The sequence below is a fragment of the Diadema antillarum genome, unplaced genomic scaffold (genome assembly GCF_040938485.1).
Source record: "Diadema antillarum isolate AM-2024a unplaced genomic scaffold, OU_Dant_1.0 scf00000029, whole genome shotgun sequence".
NCBI lineage: Eukaryota > Metazoa > Echinodermata > Echinoidea > Diadematoida > Diadematidae > Diadema > Diadema antillarum.
Genome location: NW_027270918.1, coordinates 6,208,853 through 6,228,973, shown reverse-complemented (window position 1 = coordinate 6,228,973; position 20,121 = coordinate 6,208,853). Strand labels below are relative to the sequence as shown.

Sequence of the window (20,121 nt, the reverse complement as noted above, 5' to 3'; positions counted from 1 at the left end):
TTAGGGGAGGGATTTTTAGCCTGTTTTCTCCCTCGAACCAAACTTCTCTGAAAAATGAAGTACGGAGTGGGCGACGGCAGCGAGATAGAATGTATCGTAAAAAGTGAAAATGTTCCATTAACGACAGGTAATAGGCAGTGTGAAAATAATGCTGAAGATAAATTCTGTCAAAACGGAAATTTTATGAAGGTGTATCAACGTTTTCTTTGGCCATTCACATATTGAATGATGACTATATTATTACTATCATTCATCATGTATTATAGCGCAGGTGGCCAGACGCGTGGTGTACATAAAACGAGTAGACGAAGGGTGAATGACATGATTCAGAAGTACAAAATACTGGAATACAAAAAGTCATTTAAGTGGTAAAGAGCAACAGAGAGTAGTCACGAACTGTATGTGTATGTCGTGTATGATGTTAGCTGCTCGCTCAGTTATCTCAGAATGTTTTGTGTTTCTTTATGCAGTAAATAATCTTTATCAGTCTTGTTGCATATATAACATGAATACACTCATTGATGAAAGTAATAATATCTATTATCATTTTTCGAATACGATAAGCCTTGAGCTTCCGCCTATAAATCAGTCTTAAAACTTAAACCTTAGCAATCTGTAATTTAGAAAGTATCAGTTATATTGGTGCTTCTTTCCATTCCTATTAATACCAAAAAAAAAAAGATAATCGTTGAATTCAAACTTATCAAATGTAATCAAACAGTTCTTTCTTGAAGAGTAACACAGCGATTTAGAAGAAAAAGTAATGAAAAAGTTTATCAAGCCCTCGCAAATTTTAATGATCACTGGTTCCAGAAAGATTGGATGGACTTTCATATGTAGTTTCTTTATGCCTTTCTATTCAAAGAAAGATTATTTTACGACAAGACAGGAAGTTAATAAAACCAGGAATGAGCTTTTAGGGGAGGGATTTTTAGCCTGTTTTCTCCCTCGAACCAAACTTCTCTGAAAAATGAAGTACGGAGTGGGCGACGGCAGCGAGATAGAATGTATCGTAAAAAGTGAAAATGTTCCATTAACGACAGGTAATAGGCAGTGTGAAAATAATGCTGAAGATAAATTCTGTCAAAACGGAAATTTTATGAAGATGTATCAACGTTTTCTTTGGCCATACACATATTGAATGATGACTATATTACTATCATTTATCATGTATTATAGCGCAGAGGCCAGACGCGTGGTGTACATAAAACGAGTAGACGAAGGGTGAATGACATGATTCAGAAGTACGAAATGATGGGATACAAAGAGTCATTAAAGTGGTAAAGAGTAACAAAGAGTAGCCACGAACTGCGCAGTTCGTGACTGCTCAAGCGATGGCTGAATATACCGACACGTTGAAAGGTTATAACTTTCCACCGACTTGTCCGATTCTCTTCAAACTTCGCTCATTTGTTCTTATAATACTTCTACATCCACTCAATCCACATATTCATTTCGGTAAGAGCATACCCACCTGAACTGTGCCCCAAGACAAAGAAATAAGTTACTGAAAGAGTTGATATATTAAAACTTGTATATGGATAACGTCATTCTTCATCCGGGTGTACTGAGTATGAATAGGGAACTTGGCAACACTGTGGTATACAAAAATGGTAGATTGGTAGAGCAGTGGCATTACTAAAGAGGCTTCCTTCGATGAGGGAAACAATATCATTATCATAAATAAGTATTCATTGCAAATCGAATCTTGCTATGACTCACTCATTTTACCCAAGTTACATGCTTTCTTGGTTTTTTTCTCTCTTTCTTTACAAATCCATCTAACATAAATCTGATAGTGAAAGCTCGATTAAAAGAAAATATAGAATCCTGCTCGAATCCTGCTCGAGTATGTACGCCCATGATTTTTTATCATGGCTACCAAAAAACACTGATCAATTCAATGCTTATTTACGTCGATGTAGTTTTGTCAATCAGTAGAAAATGTAGATGATGGTCTCATCATTATTTTGCTCTCTTGACCGCCAGACCTGAGCGAACAGCCCATTGCTTTGACGATCATCATTGTCTGTACAGCGATCACGGTTTTCCTGGTCGTCCTCCTCATCGAAGCTGCGCGTTTCCTCGACAAGAGGGTTCGACCTTCGACAGTTTCCAATCATCGGATCACGACCTGGTGGATGATTGCGGTGTTTCCGGTTAGTGAGGTGACGAGCATCGTCACATTTTGTCAAAAATTAATATATATTGTTTGACTAACAAACATTTTTTTTCCGCTCCTGCTAGGCCTATAGTGTTTCACAATAGCTGGAAGTACTGTGGCATGGCGGATAAGACTCTTTATGTTCAATGGAAGGTCCCGAGTTCGAATCCCGGCAAATGCCCATTTACGTTCTTGGACAAGATTTGTTTACCAATCATGTCCGTCTTGACCATGGTGTATAAATGGGTACCTGGCAACGCTGCGGTAATAATAATGGAAGGGCCCTCTGGTAGAGTAGCGACAACACTGAAGAGGCTACTCTGGGTAAAGGACACCAATTGTTTATTACATCATATCATTAAAATAATGTCTTGATAATGCAACATTCATTCATAAGGATATTCGAAGAGAAGGAGAAGAAGGTGAGTTATGAGTGATGATGACTACAATAAAGATAGCAATCTTTAAAGAAATGTAAACTCTGTATGGTCGTCTAGTCATAGATTTGGGTTCTTCTCACTATATATTGCTATCATCATCTTTAAAGCAGTGATAAAATATACCTTCAAAGAAAACACAAACCTTCGTTACAATGGACAAAAGTTGTTTAAATTCATCAAGATCCTTACAAATAAAAGGGAATAGAGAGCATGACCCGCAACTAATAATATGAATAATTGTAGTCGGTATAGGCAGCTTATGGTCCCTATACAAACCGTGGAGTCTTACACTGGATGTCTGGTTGGGAGCAGCATCTGCGATGGTCCTGCGTTGTGATAGGCCAGCGTGCCAGTCATGGGTGCACGCATAAGTAAAGTTGAAAGCCTTCTCCTCCAGCCACCTTCGACAGTGGATTTCTCCGAAACCCCCTTTGAGAATATCATAGTTTCTCCTCCGCCTCTTGTGCACTGGCCACAGAGGAGTCCCACACTTATCTTTGTCTTGGCTCAGAGTCTGGAAGGACTGAGGAAGTTTCCGTCAAACCTTGTGCGAAGGTTTTATGTCATCTGGGTGTTCCGAAGGCAGGGTCTTGTGCAGCACAGAAAACAATGGAGAAAAAGATTTCGAACAGGATGGGAGATTGAACACATGTTCAATTGCTCGACTATAATATGAACGCTGTTGTTGATATTGCACAGTTCGAATTGTGTGACAAAATGATTCTATTGTTGTTTTTCATGTTTTGAAGATTGATGTGGGCCATGGGGTCAAGGGGTGGGAGTCAGGAGTCGAGTGATGATCTCTTAGTTTTGAATGATTGTTAACGAATTGTTTCTTAGGGGCAGCATGTGTGGGTTCACATGCCTACGGGCAATAGTTAATGTCTTTACTTTTGTGTGCCTTGACCCTCTTGTTGTCTCCATTTATTCCATTTTCATTTTGTGTAACATGTACAGTACAGTGTATCCCTTTGTAATATCAATTCTGGTCTATGTTTCATGTTTCTAATGTTTATGTATCCTATATTCTTTACCTGGTCATATAAATCATAACAACAATTATAATGATATGGAACCTTCATATCTCCGTGGACAAGTGGAAGCATCTTATCGGGCTAAACAGAGTATTAAAGATGGTAACTGAGCTTCGCCAGGATTTTCAAGAGGGTCCTTCCTTCTCACAGGGTCTCAGGCCGTATAGTTACGTCGATGAAGGCACTGTTCAAGTCGTTTCTCAAACAACCATAGTATACTCAAGGCAGCGTAATATATCATTCGTCATAAGTAAGTGTAAAGATAAACTACAATATGGCCTGTTTACCATTTACCCTTCTATTAATGAAATTCAGTGAAATTCAAATTTTATTTCATTTCTCGAAAAGAACATCAACATGAATTTGCCTTCTTTGGTTACAGAGAAAAGGTTAAGAGTATGAAATAATTGTGGAACCTTGTAGTAATACGTTGTCATGAGAACTGAAGCGATAAAGATGAAATAATAAGCAAACTTAAACAAAAAATGGAGGGACCCACTAAAAAGACAAAGCTTGTAGAATTTACAATCTTATTTCGCGCAGCATACTTTAATGTGTGTGTGTGTGTGGGGGGGGGGGGGAGTGCCACCTTAATGATCTGTAGTGTTGTATCATAAAACTTTGCATGCTCTTTAGGTATACAAAATTATGAAATATGATACACAAATCAACAGCTCTGCCGACGTATTCATCTACATGATTTCGGATAAGAAATTCTTAGTAGATAAAAGTTTTCAAACAGTTTTGATTTTAGATAATCGTCTTTGTTGTTTAAAGAACTAGCAAAGTGACTTTGAGATGGCAGTCAAAGAATAAGTAGTGTGTTTTTGTTGTTACTGTTGCAATAGTTGTTGAGGCAGCAAGGGCAAGTTCTTGTTTGACATTGAGCCCGTGTATGAGTCTAACACGCAGATATGAGATTGACGAAAACATTTAAATGTACTAAAAACACAGTAGGCAGACATGTTTGTGAGTCTTTGTCTCGATCGCTGCATTTGACCTTGCTCGTTCGACAGGTAATGAGTTGCGTGGTCCTACCGGGCATCTACTCGCCCATCTCCGCTAGCTTCTGCCACCTGATCGCATCACTGTAAGTACACCAGTCGTTCCTTCATTATCTCGTGTATGCAAACAAAAATCACAATGGCGTATACTCTTTTGTGCTGAGAAGATGGCGGGCAGTGACGGTGAAGGTTGCTGTGTTTGCCCTTGTATGTGTTTTCCCGCTCCAAAGTGTCTTGACTCGATGGATGAAACAAATATCTTGTTTGTCTTTTCCCCGGCATGAAATTAATGTAGTGAGACATTCTAAAAATGTGGACGACATTACCACATTTCGTTCACACCGGCATACTTTTTTTTTCTTTTTAAAGCAGGGTTTTTACTTCTACTTAAATTAGTGATGAAAATGAACAAACAAAGATTCATTCTGAAAGCTAGAAAGAGGTCGAATTCTAATGATTCTTTGATACTGAACTGATCGACTAAAACCCATTAATCCTAAAGAGAGAGAGAGAGAGAGAGAGAGAGAGAAGGAGAGATTGAGAGGGGGAGGGAAAAACATCAAGTCGTGACACTAATTTGCAAACATTTTTTTTCTCTTCTTGTAATTATGGTGCACTGAATAAAGGGTCTTTGAGTAAAATCACTACCCAGCATAATGGCAACAGCTCAACAACAAAATGAACTGCAACTGTTCACATTCTGCACGTCTTATCGAAAATATTGGAAAAGTTATATAAGATATATTAAAGTTCTCTCCAATGTCATGCATGTCAGTATTAGTTAAGAAGGCTTGTATGTTTGTGTTTGACTTCTAAACATAATGTCATAAATAGATATTGAAAGAGAAGAGCAACTGACCAAAAAAAGCAGGCGACAATTGACATTGTTTTCTGGCAGATCTCGTAGGTTTAGCGTGAGGAACCTTTCAAAAGAGAGGAAACTGAACATTGAACCATATTTCGATCTTGATCAGATAAAAAGACCTAAACAGAAACAATGATATTGAATGCACTTCAAAGTGATCTGAATGTTACTCTCTATCTCGTAAAATGCAGATGCTTCTCCTTCACGATGTTCAAATTCTTGATCATCTTGGTGAACTATTATGGCGGCTACAAAGAGATGGTAGTCTCCTTCTCGGCTGAAAACACTTCTTTCTCTCTGGCAAGCGCTCCTCTATTCTGCTGCTGTGATCGATGTCTCCCTAGAAAAAGACTAACAAGGTAAATCTTTAATAATCTACAACTTGCTCTTGTTGGTTTCATCATTTCATAGTTGTGTTACAAGTCGTTCATGCCTGTTGTCCTTCCTGCGGTATCATCACTGGCTTCGCCACCACCACCAACATCATCATCGTTATGGCAACGAGAATTTGGATCCCCAGTCATCTTCTCGATCAATACCATATAATACCACACGGAATTTGATCAATCGCATTATGATACATATACACATATATTGTCTTGAAATCTAATTAGAACTATATGTAACAAAAACTGATAATCGTGTTTTATTTAATTCATTTAATTATTATTATCAGTGACCATACCAGTGTAAGAGTTTAACATGATACCATCGTGAGCAATTAACTGTCGTTCTTTCTTATTCCAAGACAAAGGCAGGTGAGACGTCAACATTAAGCCATTAAAAAAATCATAGAGTGTGTATATAAAGGATGAAATGTCGTCATGATTAACAACAAATATTCTGTGAGGAAAATGACGTCAACAGATATTTTTAGAGGAAATTTTGATGGTGTCGAAAAGAAAGGGTAAATGCATTTTGGGTTAAGCCCGACACCAATAGATATCCCTCGCAGTTAATAAGCGGCGCATTCATTGCACTGACACAGTATTTTGTTACCCTGTCTATCTTGTGAGCCCCCCTCCCCACAAGTAAAATTCATATATATATATGTGTGTGTGTGTATATGTATATATATATATATATATATATATATATATATATATATATATATATGTGTGTGTGTATGTATATATATATATATATATATATATGTATATATATATATATATATATATATATGTATATATATCCATATAATAGTTATGCATATACACATAGATTAATATGTATTAAGAATGTATTTATACGAGTATGTCCTTTCTCCAGCCAGATATATATGTGAAAACCATAATATCAGGGCAATTACTCCCCCCCCCCCCAAATTGGGGTTAGGGTTAGGTTCAGGGTTAGAGTTTGGGTTAGGGTTAGGATTAGTTTCAGGATTATAGGATTAGGGTAAGGGGCAGGGAAGGCTCGGTGATATTGTCCAGGGAGTATATTGCCCCAGAACCACTTAGCTTGCTATATTAGCTTTGCATTTAAGCAGTTTTCAGGAGTCATTTTTAAGAATACACTTTTCATTGTTTTTGTTTCTCTCCCATAGCTCTCTCCCAAAGAAGTCCTTCATAGGATGCACCCCCCCCCCCCTCCTCCTTTCTTACTTTTCGGTTTTCGGTTGTTTTCGGTTCCATGTTTCATCGTCCGCCTTCTCCATCGCGCGCCGGTTCCGTTTTCTCGCTTTATTTCTTTAATCATCGTTCAGAAATTCACATCATCATCACTTCTCTCCTTTTTCTCCATGAACTTCCAACCTTCCCCCTTCCCAAACTACTTCCTTCTTTCTAGTTCATCTCTTTCCTTCCACCGACTCACAAACCCTTTACCCTGATTCTCGCTTTATTCTTCATTACAACTCTCCCTGCCTCCTATCCTTCCGTTTCCATTAGTGCAACCTCGACTTCCAGCTCACCGCTGCCCTTCTACTGTCACGATTTGCCTTCCGTACACTCTTCCTATGTCACTTCCCTCATCCACTCTCCTCTTTCTAGGGTCTTCTTTCCACAAACTGTAGTCATTTCCAGGACCGCTTACAAATGGTGATACCACAATCCTCTCTTTCTAAAGCAATTTCTGTTCTTGAAGCATCAAGAAAAATCATGCATGTCTGAGTGACTTTTATTCCGTTACCGAATTTGATGTGATGAATTCGTCTCGCTTCAAAAGCTGAAGGTTCCGGTGTGTCTGTGAGCTGACAGCGTTGTTTGTGTTACTAATACAAAGTATACAGTGACTTTCACGCGTTTTTAGTGCTTTTTTTTAGATTAACAGACTTTATACAATCGAACAAGGTGTTTTTGAATTCTCGGTATACCTTTATGTGTCATACTTGGATCTATTATACTGTAGGAGTGAAAACGCACATGAGTTCTTCAGAATGCACGAGAATGACGTCTTGATTTAACCTAGACAACCAACAGCCCATCTAACATTATATTGGCAGATGACGTTTGGAAGATAGGTATATTCAAGATGTTTAATTTATACTCTGACTGGGTGACATGCTTGATATACCCGAACGCGTCTCGAGTTTATCAAAGGTATTATGCCCGCTCACTTGTAAAAACACGTGCCGACAAGTCATGTATCTCGACGTGTGTGATTGCAATGCGATTGCCTTATATATCGATTCAGTGCTATTAAATGAAAGTGGAAGTAATTACAAGTCATGAAAAAACACGTATAAACATCATTTTGGTCCGACATTTCAACTATGAAAAGAGATAGGTGGAATTACAACTAATCATTTAGGATGATATTGCTTTATGACATCCGATTTCACTTGCTGTTGCAGTTCCAACAATAATAGAGGATAAAAAAAAGAATGATGAAATATCTTTTGTGGAAAATTGATATCAAGGATTGCACAATGCAAGAGGTGATCTTTACAAGTTTTATACGTCATAAAAAGACACTTATAAACATTATTGTTGTCTGAAATTACTATGACTGAAAGAGATAGATAAAATTGCAACTCATCGTTTAGGATGAGAATGCTTGTTATGACATCGGATTTCACTTGCTGTTGCAGTTCCAGTAATTAAAGGATAAAAAAGAATGATGAAATGTGTTCTGCACAAAATTTGATATCAAAACTTGCACGCTGCAGGAGGTGATCTTTACAAGCTTTTGAAATGATAGGACGGTAAACATTGTTGCCTGATGTATCAGTGTCGGCGGTCCATCACCATGGGAACGGATGAGGGAGACAGAGTCGCAGAATAGGAGAAAGTGTCTTCTTCCGTATTGGATATGAAAACAAAATGGAGCATTTCAATACTCTCAGCTGTAAGGACAGGGTGATAATACTGGTAGCGAGCAAAAAAAAAGTGAAATAATTTATTGAATCATGATGCAAAGAAGCTTGTCATATAAAAAACAAACAAACAAACAAACAAACAAAGAAAGAATAACATTAGTGCTAATCTTTAATTAACATCAGCTAAAGAGCTGATTAATTGTTCTTAAGCATCACACAATACAGCATTACACGAGTGAAAGGGGCTAAAGTTCGTTATTCCAAAGGTTATAGTTAATCTAAAAATGGAATAGAGTTCGTTATTTCGAAGGTTCGTTTATCCTAAAAGGAAATCATTTTCATCATTCCGAAGGTTCGTTGGTAGGCAGATTTTTTTTTCTTCGAAATAACAAACCCTTTTCCTTTTTTCATTTTCGGAAAATCGCACCTTTGGAATGACGAGCCTCATTTCATTTTCGGACAAACGAACCTTCGGAATTACGAACCTTCAGAAAGAATAACGCCACAAATTCGGACTAACGAACATCCAGGTATCGGGAATTTCAGCGAATTTGTGTGTTTCGGAATAACGAATTCACCTTATTTCATTTTCGGATTATTGAAGCTTCGGAATAACGAACATCTCTTCCCCCCCCCCCAAAAAAAAAAAGACGCAAGTTTATTATAAAAAAAGGTCAAAATAGGGATGCCATAATGGATGAACACGGCACTCTGTCGAAGATGCACAGGACACGCCTTTCAATATTGCCTGCTTTTACTCTGCAGGGGACTGCAGTTATCTTGCTCTCAAAGATAATTGCGATCTCATTACCCCGGGTATACCTCTCCTTTGATGGCACTGCTCCTCCACTTAACGGTCTATACCATCATAATTACCTCACCGATACAAAGTACCTATAAGCCATTTTACACCTCCATCAAAGGAAAACTAATCGGAAAGACATTATGTCCGTGGATGCATGCTCCGGGCAAGATTCGAATTTGGGATTACAACAAATTAGCGTTCAAAGAGTACAGGGCAAAAAGACGTGTCTACTTTACAGAAATGCTCCGCAGGTCAACTGGCTTCAATAATGTTGCTTCTTTTAACTTCAGGCTGCGTCTTACAGCTAAGTGAGAGACTATGATGTGATTTTGGATTGATGACATTATACAGTCTTCTCGCCGTGTGACTGGAAGAGCATTTATTGTTCTTGAAAGGACCATGAAAATACACTGTAAAAACATCGATGTTAGATTTAACACCATGGGTGTTAAATTTAACACCGATCAAGTGTTAATAGAGGACCACACCCACAGGTGTAGAAAATGACACCTGACACTTCGTGGTGTTAATTTGACACTGTATCTGGTGATATTTTGACACTGTACTGGTGTTAATTCAAAAATGACACCACATGGTGCTGATTTGATATTTGTTGGTTTAATATCAATGGTTTAACACCCGACCAGCTTCAATAAGAGACCACACCAGCTGGCGTTACTGTGGTATAAATTTATTTTCACATTTTTTTCAAAAATCTAGTATTTTGATGTAAAATTCTTGATCGTCTTGTTTAAATTAAAAATCAACAAGAAGTGCAGTTACTAAGAAACTCTTCAAAAAACAGTTTTATGTTTGGAAATGACACCCGGAGGTGTTAATTTAACACCATAAATGAGCACCGAAAATTTAACACCAGCTCGGTGTTCACTTTTTAACACCGGACTTTTTGCAGTGTAGCATGGCAACTACAAAACAAAAACAAACACACTTGCAAACCTACCACTGATTATCTCACTGATCTTATTACTGTTTGTACTTTTATATCATATTCATGTCATCATAAAGTCATGATATTGTCATCATAAATCGTCATCGTTTCAATTATTATCACAATTGCCATCGTCATTTCAATTTCCACTGTAAGTACATGACCTGTTTTGTGTTTTGATGCCGGGATTATTGCGTAAAAACGTATATGTGCTTTTATGTGCTGGATCATTTCATTTCATTTCATTTCATTAAGCATTTCATTTCATTTCATTTCATTTCATTTCATTTCATTTCATTTCATTTCATTAACTAAGTTTCAACACAATTTATATAGTGTTGAAACTTAGTGTTATATATTGTATTTGCAACATACATCCATGGAATGTAATACATAAAATTTGTAAATTTAGTACATATTATTGTCATTGCAAGCGTGCAATAACGTTCCATCAAAACTAGTAGGGACAATTAATTTGATCTCATAATTAACTTTGTTTTTCCTCTATACACTCTGTTTTTCTGCTCTTATCTAGACGAAGCTTCAAGTGGCTAAAAATTGCCGTCCTGCAAACAGCCATTTTCAAACCTGTTACTTCTTTCATCGGGGTGGTGGTGTGGCTAGATGGCGTGTATTTAACGAGTCGGGTAAGAGATACGCTTCTCTCAATGGTGTGGTGTGCACACGATTAACTTGTCAAACAAGTGAATTAAAGATCAATATTTAATGATGTCAAAATATTGATGTCTTCGTGTCGCAGGAAGACAGATTCTTTTAAGCTTTCAACCTCCCGCGACATCACTTGTCATAATTTATCACACCTGTAATACGCTCTAAATATAACAAAAGCCAACAAATTGCATAGAAATAGCAGTATAACACTATATAGTATATTCATAGTGATATATATAGTGTTTGTGTATGTATAATCATATATGTATAAATAGTATATGATTATACATGTGTATAACATATGATTATAATACATGTAATGATTATATATATATATATATATATATACAAATAAACTATATATACTATGATGTATCATTGTTACTATTATCAATTATTATCCCTATTATTACTATAACGACAACAACAACAACAACAACTACTACTACTACTACTACACTACTATACTACTAAATATGTGTGAACTGATGCACATACTGAATTCCAAAGAAAACTGCACATACAGCATTTTTAGTTGTACAGTGTGTAGTCGTCCCATAAGGTTTCATTGCTCTTTGCTGTGCGATATTACTTTGTTGTGTGTTTGACGTCAAAATCTACGTACAGATGCCAACGTTTACTGATACATGGTCTTCTCAAACAGGATGTGTGTTGTTTGCGCCATGGGTTTTCAAATCTATTCAAATCTAGATTATACAGGACATGGCTATACCTGAAGGAAATTAACGGTTTTGTTTAATTTTGTTCTGTTTCCCCTCCAATGCTGGTCTCTATCATGCGAAAGATTGCAACACTTGTCTTTTTGCTGAAAGCTGATATCAATGCAAATATAAGGCTTCATATCATTCTGTAAACAAAAAATGCAGATAACAAATAATGTGTTGTGAAGAGGATGTCGAAATACAAAGAAATCATGTTCTACTATCGCAATGTGTTCTGAGGAACCAAGATGTTGTTGCGTTCTAAAGATCCCGGACCTAATTACCGAAGGAGGGTGCGTATGCATGTTTTAGTTGCTCAGGTCAATCGGTAGTGCGAAACTCTCAGCCGAGAGAACGACAGACTCATGATCGCGTGTCGCGCCAGACGATCAACGCAAACACTGTATAAACAGAACTGAGCATCATGACGAGATGTTGGAGAGTTCAACAAACTTTATGTCGATGTTCTTCATCAACGTTGTACTTGTATGCGGACAGCATTATCTTGTATCATCATAAACAGGATCACCAGCGTTCATTACCCTTTATTTTAATGGAATATCATATCATATTTTTTTTTTACCTCCGCCAAGAAGAATTGACGGAGGCATAATGTTTTCGGGTTGTCCGTCCGTCCATCAGTCGCAGTTTTTGTGGACAGCGTACTTAATAACTAAAGAAACATTGAAATCTCCCATCCCGTACCTGACTTATCATACGAATAAGTGGGCACACGTGCCCGTGGTCAAAGGTCATAAGTCAAAGTAAAAATATAAAATTTCACTTACACCATAAGACGTAAATGTATTTTCATGAAACTTTATGTATGCATTTATTATCAGTTAAGGATTCTCTGGGGGAAATTTTGGGCCAAGAGGTCAAAGGTCAAAGATTAAAGGACTAGTGAAAACGCTAAAATTGCACTTTCTATCCGTATCTCGGAAATGGCTCGAAGTATATTTTCATGATCCACGCATTGGCTGACACATGATTTTCTTGATAAGTTTAGGGTCATGGGTCAAAGGTCAATCGTCAAAGGACAGGTATGTGCTGAAACTACATTATTTAATGCTGAAGTTACACTATTCTCTCCATACTTTGAAAATTATTCAATGTATACACTTTATCAAACTTGGTTGGCTATACACACGACGTATTACCGCATTTAGGAAAGCTTTGGACGATGGGATCAAAGTTCACTTGAAATATGCTCAGATTTTACGGTTTTATCCATATTTTCAAACTGCATTGCCAAAGTATTTTCATGAGAGTAAGTGTATATTATTACCAGATAGTTATCATTTGAAAAAGCTTTTGGGTCATGGGGCTAAAGGTCAAGTGAAAATGCACAAATTTCACTATTTACATCATATAAGTTCTGAATTGCTCAAGGTCCGTGCAATTTGTATGTAAATTCATGGAATCAAGAGTTGAAATCTCTGGTGCAGTTTTGAATAAATTGGGTAGGTTAGGACACTAATCGCCAAACATTGTCAGTATGATCACGAGGTCGAATTTTAGCAAAATTGCATTTGAACAGTGCACAGCAAGTCCAGTCACGAAACATAAGAAATAAAAATCTTTAATATTGTTCTCAGAATTTTGCCAGCCAAACTGAACTAAGTTCAAAGTATGTGTACGCACTTGGGATTGTGCCATCAGATTTTCAAACATGTCATTTCAATTTCTTGCCCACAATGTGAAACTGTGGTCTCACATATTGTCAAGATGTACTGTATAGACCTAGTGGGAGCATTGTGTGATACAGTGTATACCCGAGGCGACATTTCTAGTGACAATTTCTAGTTCTTTAATTTTATCTTGATTTCGGTTGTTTACATCCCAGCTTGACGAAGACGAACCGTTCACCTTCGTCAACATCGCAAACATCCTGTCGTCGATGATTGCGATGATGGGCCTCAACATGCTGTACACGGCGTCCACGGAACACCTGGAAAAGTTCAATATCGGGGTCAAGTTCACCTTCATCAAGCTAGGCATTCTCGTCTGCAACGTGCAGCCGGCCGTTCTCGGACTGTTCATGCGGTTAAGATTCCTTGGATGCGCACTTCCGTACACCAACCAAGCTCGTGCAAATGGTAAAACGGAGAAACACGCGCTTCTTAAAAGCCCGCCGCATGCTATACAATGCTGTACGACTTTCGGTCGCATGACTAAGCGACTTTGAATCAGAAATAAACAAGCATGTTTATTCTTAGGATATTGTAATCTATTTCGGATCCAAAATCTGTCAGTCGTGCGACGGAAAGTCGTATAGTGTGCGGCTGGCTTTAGTGACCATTTTTGTCGGACCTACGTATTATAGTAGAGACGATGGAGGTATCTTGCATGCCAACATTTTCCCATCACCTACACGGTGTTTCCCTAGACGATTATCAAAAATCGCGAAAAATTTTCAAGGGTTGTACAAATTTTAAATCTGATAGTTTTCAGTTATTTTGGACGTTGAGAATCATTAAGTGGACGTGAAAATGTTTCAGATAACACGTCTCTCACACTGGTTTATACACCTACATTTCAAATATCTGCATGCCTTCATAACTAGGGCAGTTTCTAGAAACCAAAAAGCTTGTATGAGGCGTACCCCTTGAAGTTTACAAAAAAAAAAATTTAATATATTCATTTAATACATTCAATTAATATTTGATACGTACAGGAAAATGGAATAGAGGATGGATTCGCCCACTCCGTACTACCGTTGGAGATTGCAATTGACATTTAGCGTAATACAAAACGTTCTCATTGGTCGTAAACGACTTCGATCTCTACAACTTTATATTCAGCAGGAATAAAACGATGTCGAAGTAAATTAATCTTGCTATAGGTTCTAACACATTGATTAAACAGTATTGTTGTGTTCTCTACCTGATCTCGTACATTCAGTTCTGCAGTGCATTTTACTCATTGTTGAGTCTGGGATACTGTTCCCTTTCGTACGTCGGTACTACCGACGACCCAAAGGAAATGTTGTCGGGAGCGCGTCGCTAGTACCCTCTGGCATCTTGACCATCTCGGGAATCTCAACTCGACCCATCCAACTGTTGCCTCGCCCCTCGATAACCAGCTCAGCCGATGGTAGATTGCGAGGATGGACTGTGATCGGTAGCGGTGATATCGAGAAGCAATTGTCGACGATACCCGAAGAAAAAGACTGTGACTGTAACGTTCACTCAGACGAAAAGGCATCGCAGGCAGTGACTGAACAGTTTTCTAGCAGACAAATTCTTGGCAGGAGACATACAATCTGCTGACCACTAATAATGTAACACAGTGCGCTGTATCGAAGTTACCCTATACAGGACTCTTTTTTTTCTCTCGCTGCCATAGGTTGAATCATTCAAGCATCCCTTGAACCAGTATATTTCAACAGAGTACACGGAAAAAGCGATTACAGCATGAAGTGAAAAAGAAAATTCCAAATCTCTTCTTAACCCTTGAACATCACAGGATTACCATCCGTAAGTGTGATTTGAAGTAGTATGACTTGACCTAATCAAGATAAGCTGCTCTTATTGGTTTGCTAGATTCGTTCGAAGTAGAAGGAAATAATTATCATTTGAAATAAATGTTTCAATTTTTATACAACTGTAAATATCTGTAAGGTTAATATCTTTTGGGATGTATAATATCAGAAAATGAAATTTAATGAAATATATAAGGGAGTCCATACATATATTCATTGCAGTCATGGCCTTTGATGACTGTGATGTAGCCCCTCCCCCTAGTCACATGAACAGAGACACTTATGTACCACCAATCAAGCACAAACACACAAGTACACACGCACATACACCACGAACACACACACGCACACACATTAAGAGACACATGCATGCACACTTCCAACAATGCCGTACCATGAGTAAAAAGGGAAATTTATAACATGGACAATTTATATTGTACAGGTGTAAATGTTTTTTACTGCCCCTGTCACCTGTGTTAACATTCTCCGACAGCACATGTGTTTCCATAGGAGATGCATAATTGTTCAGTGTCATGAAAACAACCTCATAGTGTTCTCTTCCGCATGTTTTTCTTTTTCGATGTTGCGATCCTTATATTGAATGCTATAAGTGTATTTTATTTGACGCTTCACAATAATCACTGACCATCCGACTTCGCTAATACTATCCTCATATATGACATTTGAATAATACATGAGAACACATTCATACAGAGCTGTTTCAATATTTGAAGAGTTTGAAACATTCTGAAATAATTCCATCATTAGATGGAGAAAAATAAAGCCTTTCCAACGATGTCTCACTCGTTACAAAACAAGGGATGTTCTTGAAGTTAGGATTAAGATTACCCCGTATTTTCATGTTACTGTCCTTGTTTTTGACAGCTTTAATCGCAAATATCTCAAATTAACACGACTGGAGTTAACCCGTTTTAGCCATCAAGCTCATTACTTACAGAATTACCATATATTATCTTTACTCATTATTTGTGAAATATAATTATGACGTATTGTTGTCTGTATGTGTATGTGCATTCTTGAATAAATCATCGCTCCTCCTCCTCTTCCTCCTTCTTCGTCAGATTACTGGTCACATCTGTCGTTGAAAATATGTGATCATATGTCTGCCAGTTTTCCCGATGTAATTTAGTAGCATCAAAGTAATGAATAATTAAAAAGCATATATCCTTCGCCATGTAATGAAAACGTTTTTCGCCCGGTGGCATGATCTACCTGACCTTTACCTCCTCAGGCGTAGAAGATCAACCTTTCATTGCAACAATAAGAGCATGTATGCGTCTTTTACGACATCATGAAAACGTGACGGAAGTTATATTAAACGACCTTGTACAAACAGTGCAGATGTGCTGTCACATTATTGTAATAATTGTAAAGGAAATACGTACTCAAATTATTTCTGATCATCTCCAATCCCTCCGCTTTGGGCCGAATGCATAAACGCTAGCAATTGCTTGTGCTAGCCTTTTACTCGAATCCGTATGCATAAAAACAAGCAATTGCTTGCGAGCAGAAGCTTTTGCTAGCAAGCACAAGCAATTGCTTGCTGCCCGCAAGCAATTGCTTAGAGACCAAGCATTTGCTTAAAAACGTATGCATAAAACATACCTTTTGCTAGTTCTTGCTAGCAATTGCTTGCGATTTTCCAAGCTCTGTGGATAATGAGCTTGAGCTTTTGCTTAACCGGAACGTACCCTTTTAAGTATCTTTTTCATATTTATGAAAGAAAGACCACACTTGTGAAGGAGTGGTATAAATCTACAAGAAATTACTCATAAGTAGTGTTAGAAACTTTTTCATTTCAACAACAGGAATTTCCAGTGGTTAGCACGCAAAATGTGATGAAAAACAGGTAGGATGTCTGACTTCGGTGGAGAGCAAGGAGACCTCTCTCCGCGTGCGATCTGGCAGATCCGGGCTACTGTAAGCTGCAGTGATGGGAATCAGCCAGTAATACGTGTGTGTGTGTATAGATGTGTGTGTATGTGTCTGTGTGTGCATTTCATAGCTCTTCTGCTATGTCAGGAAATGTTTCCACTCAGACATGCCCTGTCAAATACATGCTGCCACACTCGCCTTTGTTCTTGTGTTCGCACAGGCGTGACGTCCCTTTTGTTGAAAACGCAAGCAATTGCTTGTGCGGGACAAGCAAAAGGTATTAGAATAAGCACAAGGTTATGCATATGGATTTAAGCAATTGCTTGAGCTAGACCTTTTGCTAGACGAGCTTGTGCTTTTGCTTGAAGCAATTTCATACAAGCAATTGCTTGTTTTATGCATTCGGCCCAATATCTCCCTCTCATGTCATTTTTTTTTTAAATCTACATTGACCATAATCTTCTGATACCTCAATACCATAATTCTGTCTGATCCTGCTATATAGTATTCATAAATATGCGATGATCCTAATTGCTTTCCCCGTGTCTGAAATATTCTATAGGGGCCTAATTATCATCATGATCCTCGTTTTTTCTCTCTCCCCTCTCAGTTCTTCTATCCCCTTCTTATGAATTCTGACATATCTATGTATATTCTTTCCATTTCATATGCGTTTTCCTTGTTCTTAAGTCTCTTTTGTAATTTGCCAAAATCCCCTTTACACGTCTTGTGGAGTTCGTATTAGTCTTCGTCTTGTAAATTACTGAGATTATGTGTGTTCAGGGTGATGAAGTGAAGTTCTAAGCTTTTAAACCTTGGGATGTGATAATCCGTGGAACTCGTGCTCATTTTACTTTCAGCCCATATAAATGGCCTTGCGGTCACCGTAAAGCACAACAAAATGTATAAAGTTACTAATGTTTATGCAGACGCCACTTCTTCTACTCCTTCATTTTCCTCTTCCTGTATACCGTGCAGGAAGATAGGAGGCTTTACACGCACATTACGTCACAATGAATGCCTATTTATAGCATCATGGTTAGATGTGAAGCTGTCATTCATTCATGGCGCAGATAATATGGAGCGATTAAAGTCGCTTACAATTTCAATGTACTGCTGAATACGATCTGGTTCCTCGTACAAAAGGGAGTGGTATTTCCTACACTCTCTGCGACGTTGATTATCTTGCTGTAGGAGAGCAAGCAGAACATATATTTTTTCTCCGTTATAATCATAATTGTAAAACACACACACGCACACATATACAAACACACACACACATACACACACACCAAACAAACTAAAAACTTTAGCTTTTACTTTCTTGGATTTTTTTTGTGAAGATCTGGATGCCAACTAAGCTCCCTGACCTCGATGCTTGTTTTCAAAATGTTGACCTCGCCCATCGTTCTTGAGTTTACTGCTCGTAAGAAAGTATTTGCACCGTTGTCATAAGTGTAATATTACTGATGAATGTGTAATCATCCAGAGTATTGCTCTACAAAGGGCGGGCGTTGACGATACGGAAACTCATCGTAAAAGAGATTTCACACTAATCATTTATGTTAGATTTGAACGTTTCGTGGCCTGAAAATTAGTTTGGAGTCATCACTTTGGTATACTTGCCAGAGACTGACACAACTGGCATCGTCTAACCCTATAATTAACCTCTATGTGTGTAATGTTGAAGTCTGTACAACTGCACATACTACAAGAAGAAAAAAAAAAGAGGTATGTACAGGACAGTGAAAGTTTGAAGAAATTTCAATCAAAACTGAGAAAGAAATGATCTTTTGAAGTGATTAATCAATCACAATTAGTTACTCCATGATGCAGCATGTAAGCTCACTTTCCACTTGCTCTGTGCAGAAAATCCAGAGTCCCGAGAGTTTGTGTGTGGTTTTTTCCTTCATTATTGATGACGTAATTCATATATATATATATATATATATATATATATATATATAAAGAATAAAAACAGTAATATAAAAAAAAAACGTCAGTCCAATTTTTTGTTACTGTTTCTGTAATTTTTCTGCTTCCATTCAAACAAACTAATTTAATGGGCAGGATTCCCCTTTAACATGTTCAATGCATTTTGAGACGCCGGTCCTGAGGGGGTTAAATCGCAGAATCGGAGTCAATAAACTCCCTCATGAGACGTGACATTAGATGCAGATGATGCCTAATGAATAGTGTCTGATGAGAACTCAATTTAAAATTAGCGTGACATGTTTAGCAACAGTCTAGCTGCTGGTAATTGAATCATCAAAGCGTGATTACCACTCGGGGGGAAAGAAGAGTCTCCCATTCATTACACGCATCAAAAGCCCCGGTCTTGTATCGATTTCGAACGTCTTTGTGATTGTGATGAAGACAGACAAGATAAAAAGAAATAAAGAAGAAGAGGAAAACATCGCAACACTGAGAGCTTCATGAATACGCCAATACATCAATTTCCACTTCCTATCGTCCTCTTGAGTACATGGGAGGGAACAACTAATGTTCACAAAATGAAAGACGGCAACATAGAACTACAGATACAGGCAACACATTTCCAAGCAGTGGCGGATCGGGGTGGGGCGCCCCTGGCGCGAGCCCCTCCCCTTTAATTTTGTTTAAACAAAAGAAAAAAAAGAAGAAAAGAAAGGGGCACGTGCGCCCCCTTTATTTTCTTTTATGTGCTTGTCAGCCGATGATCTAAACTCGTAAGTGGCACCAGAAATATTTTTGCACCCCCCTTCACGGAATTCGTGGATCCGCCCCTGCCAAGTACACACATTGCAACGAGCGTCATTATACCATTTGCGATACGAAATCAATAAGT

General features: G+C 37.9%; 1 protein-coding gene across 1 annotated transcript; it reads left to right on the top strand.

The window, feature by feature from the left end:
* Positions 1–970: 970 nt before the first annotated feature.
* LOC139740057 (organic solute transporter subunit alpha-like) lies at positions 971–15,186 on the top strand. Its single transcript, XM_071650651.1, has 7 exons — positions 971–1,007; positions 1,990–2,159; positions 4,655–4,728; positions 5,699–5,866; positions 11,056–11,167; positions 13,761–14,013; positions 14,819–15,186. The coding sequence occupies exons 1-7, from the start codon at positions 971–973 to the stop codon at positions 15,184–15,186; spliced, it is 1,182 nt and encodes a 393-aa protein (XP_071506752.1).
* The last annotated feature ends 4,935 nt before the right edge of the window (positions 15,187–20,121 follow it).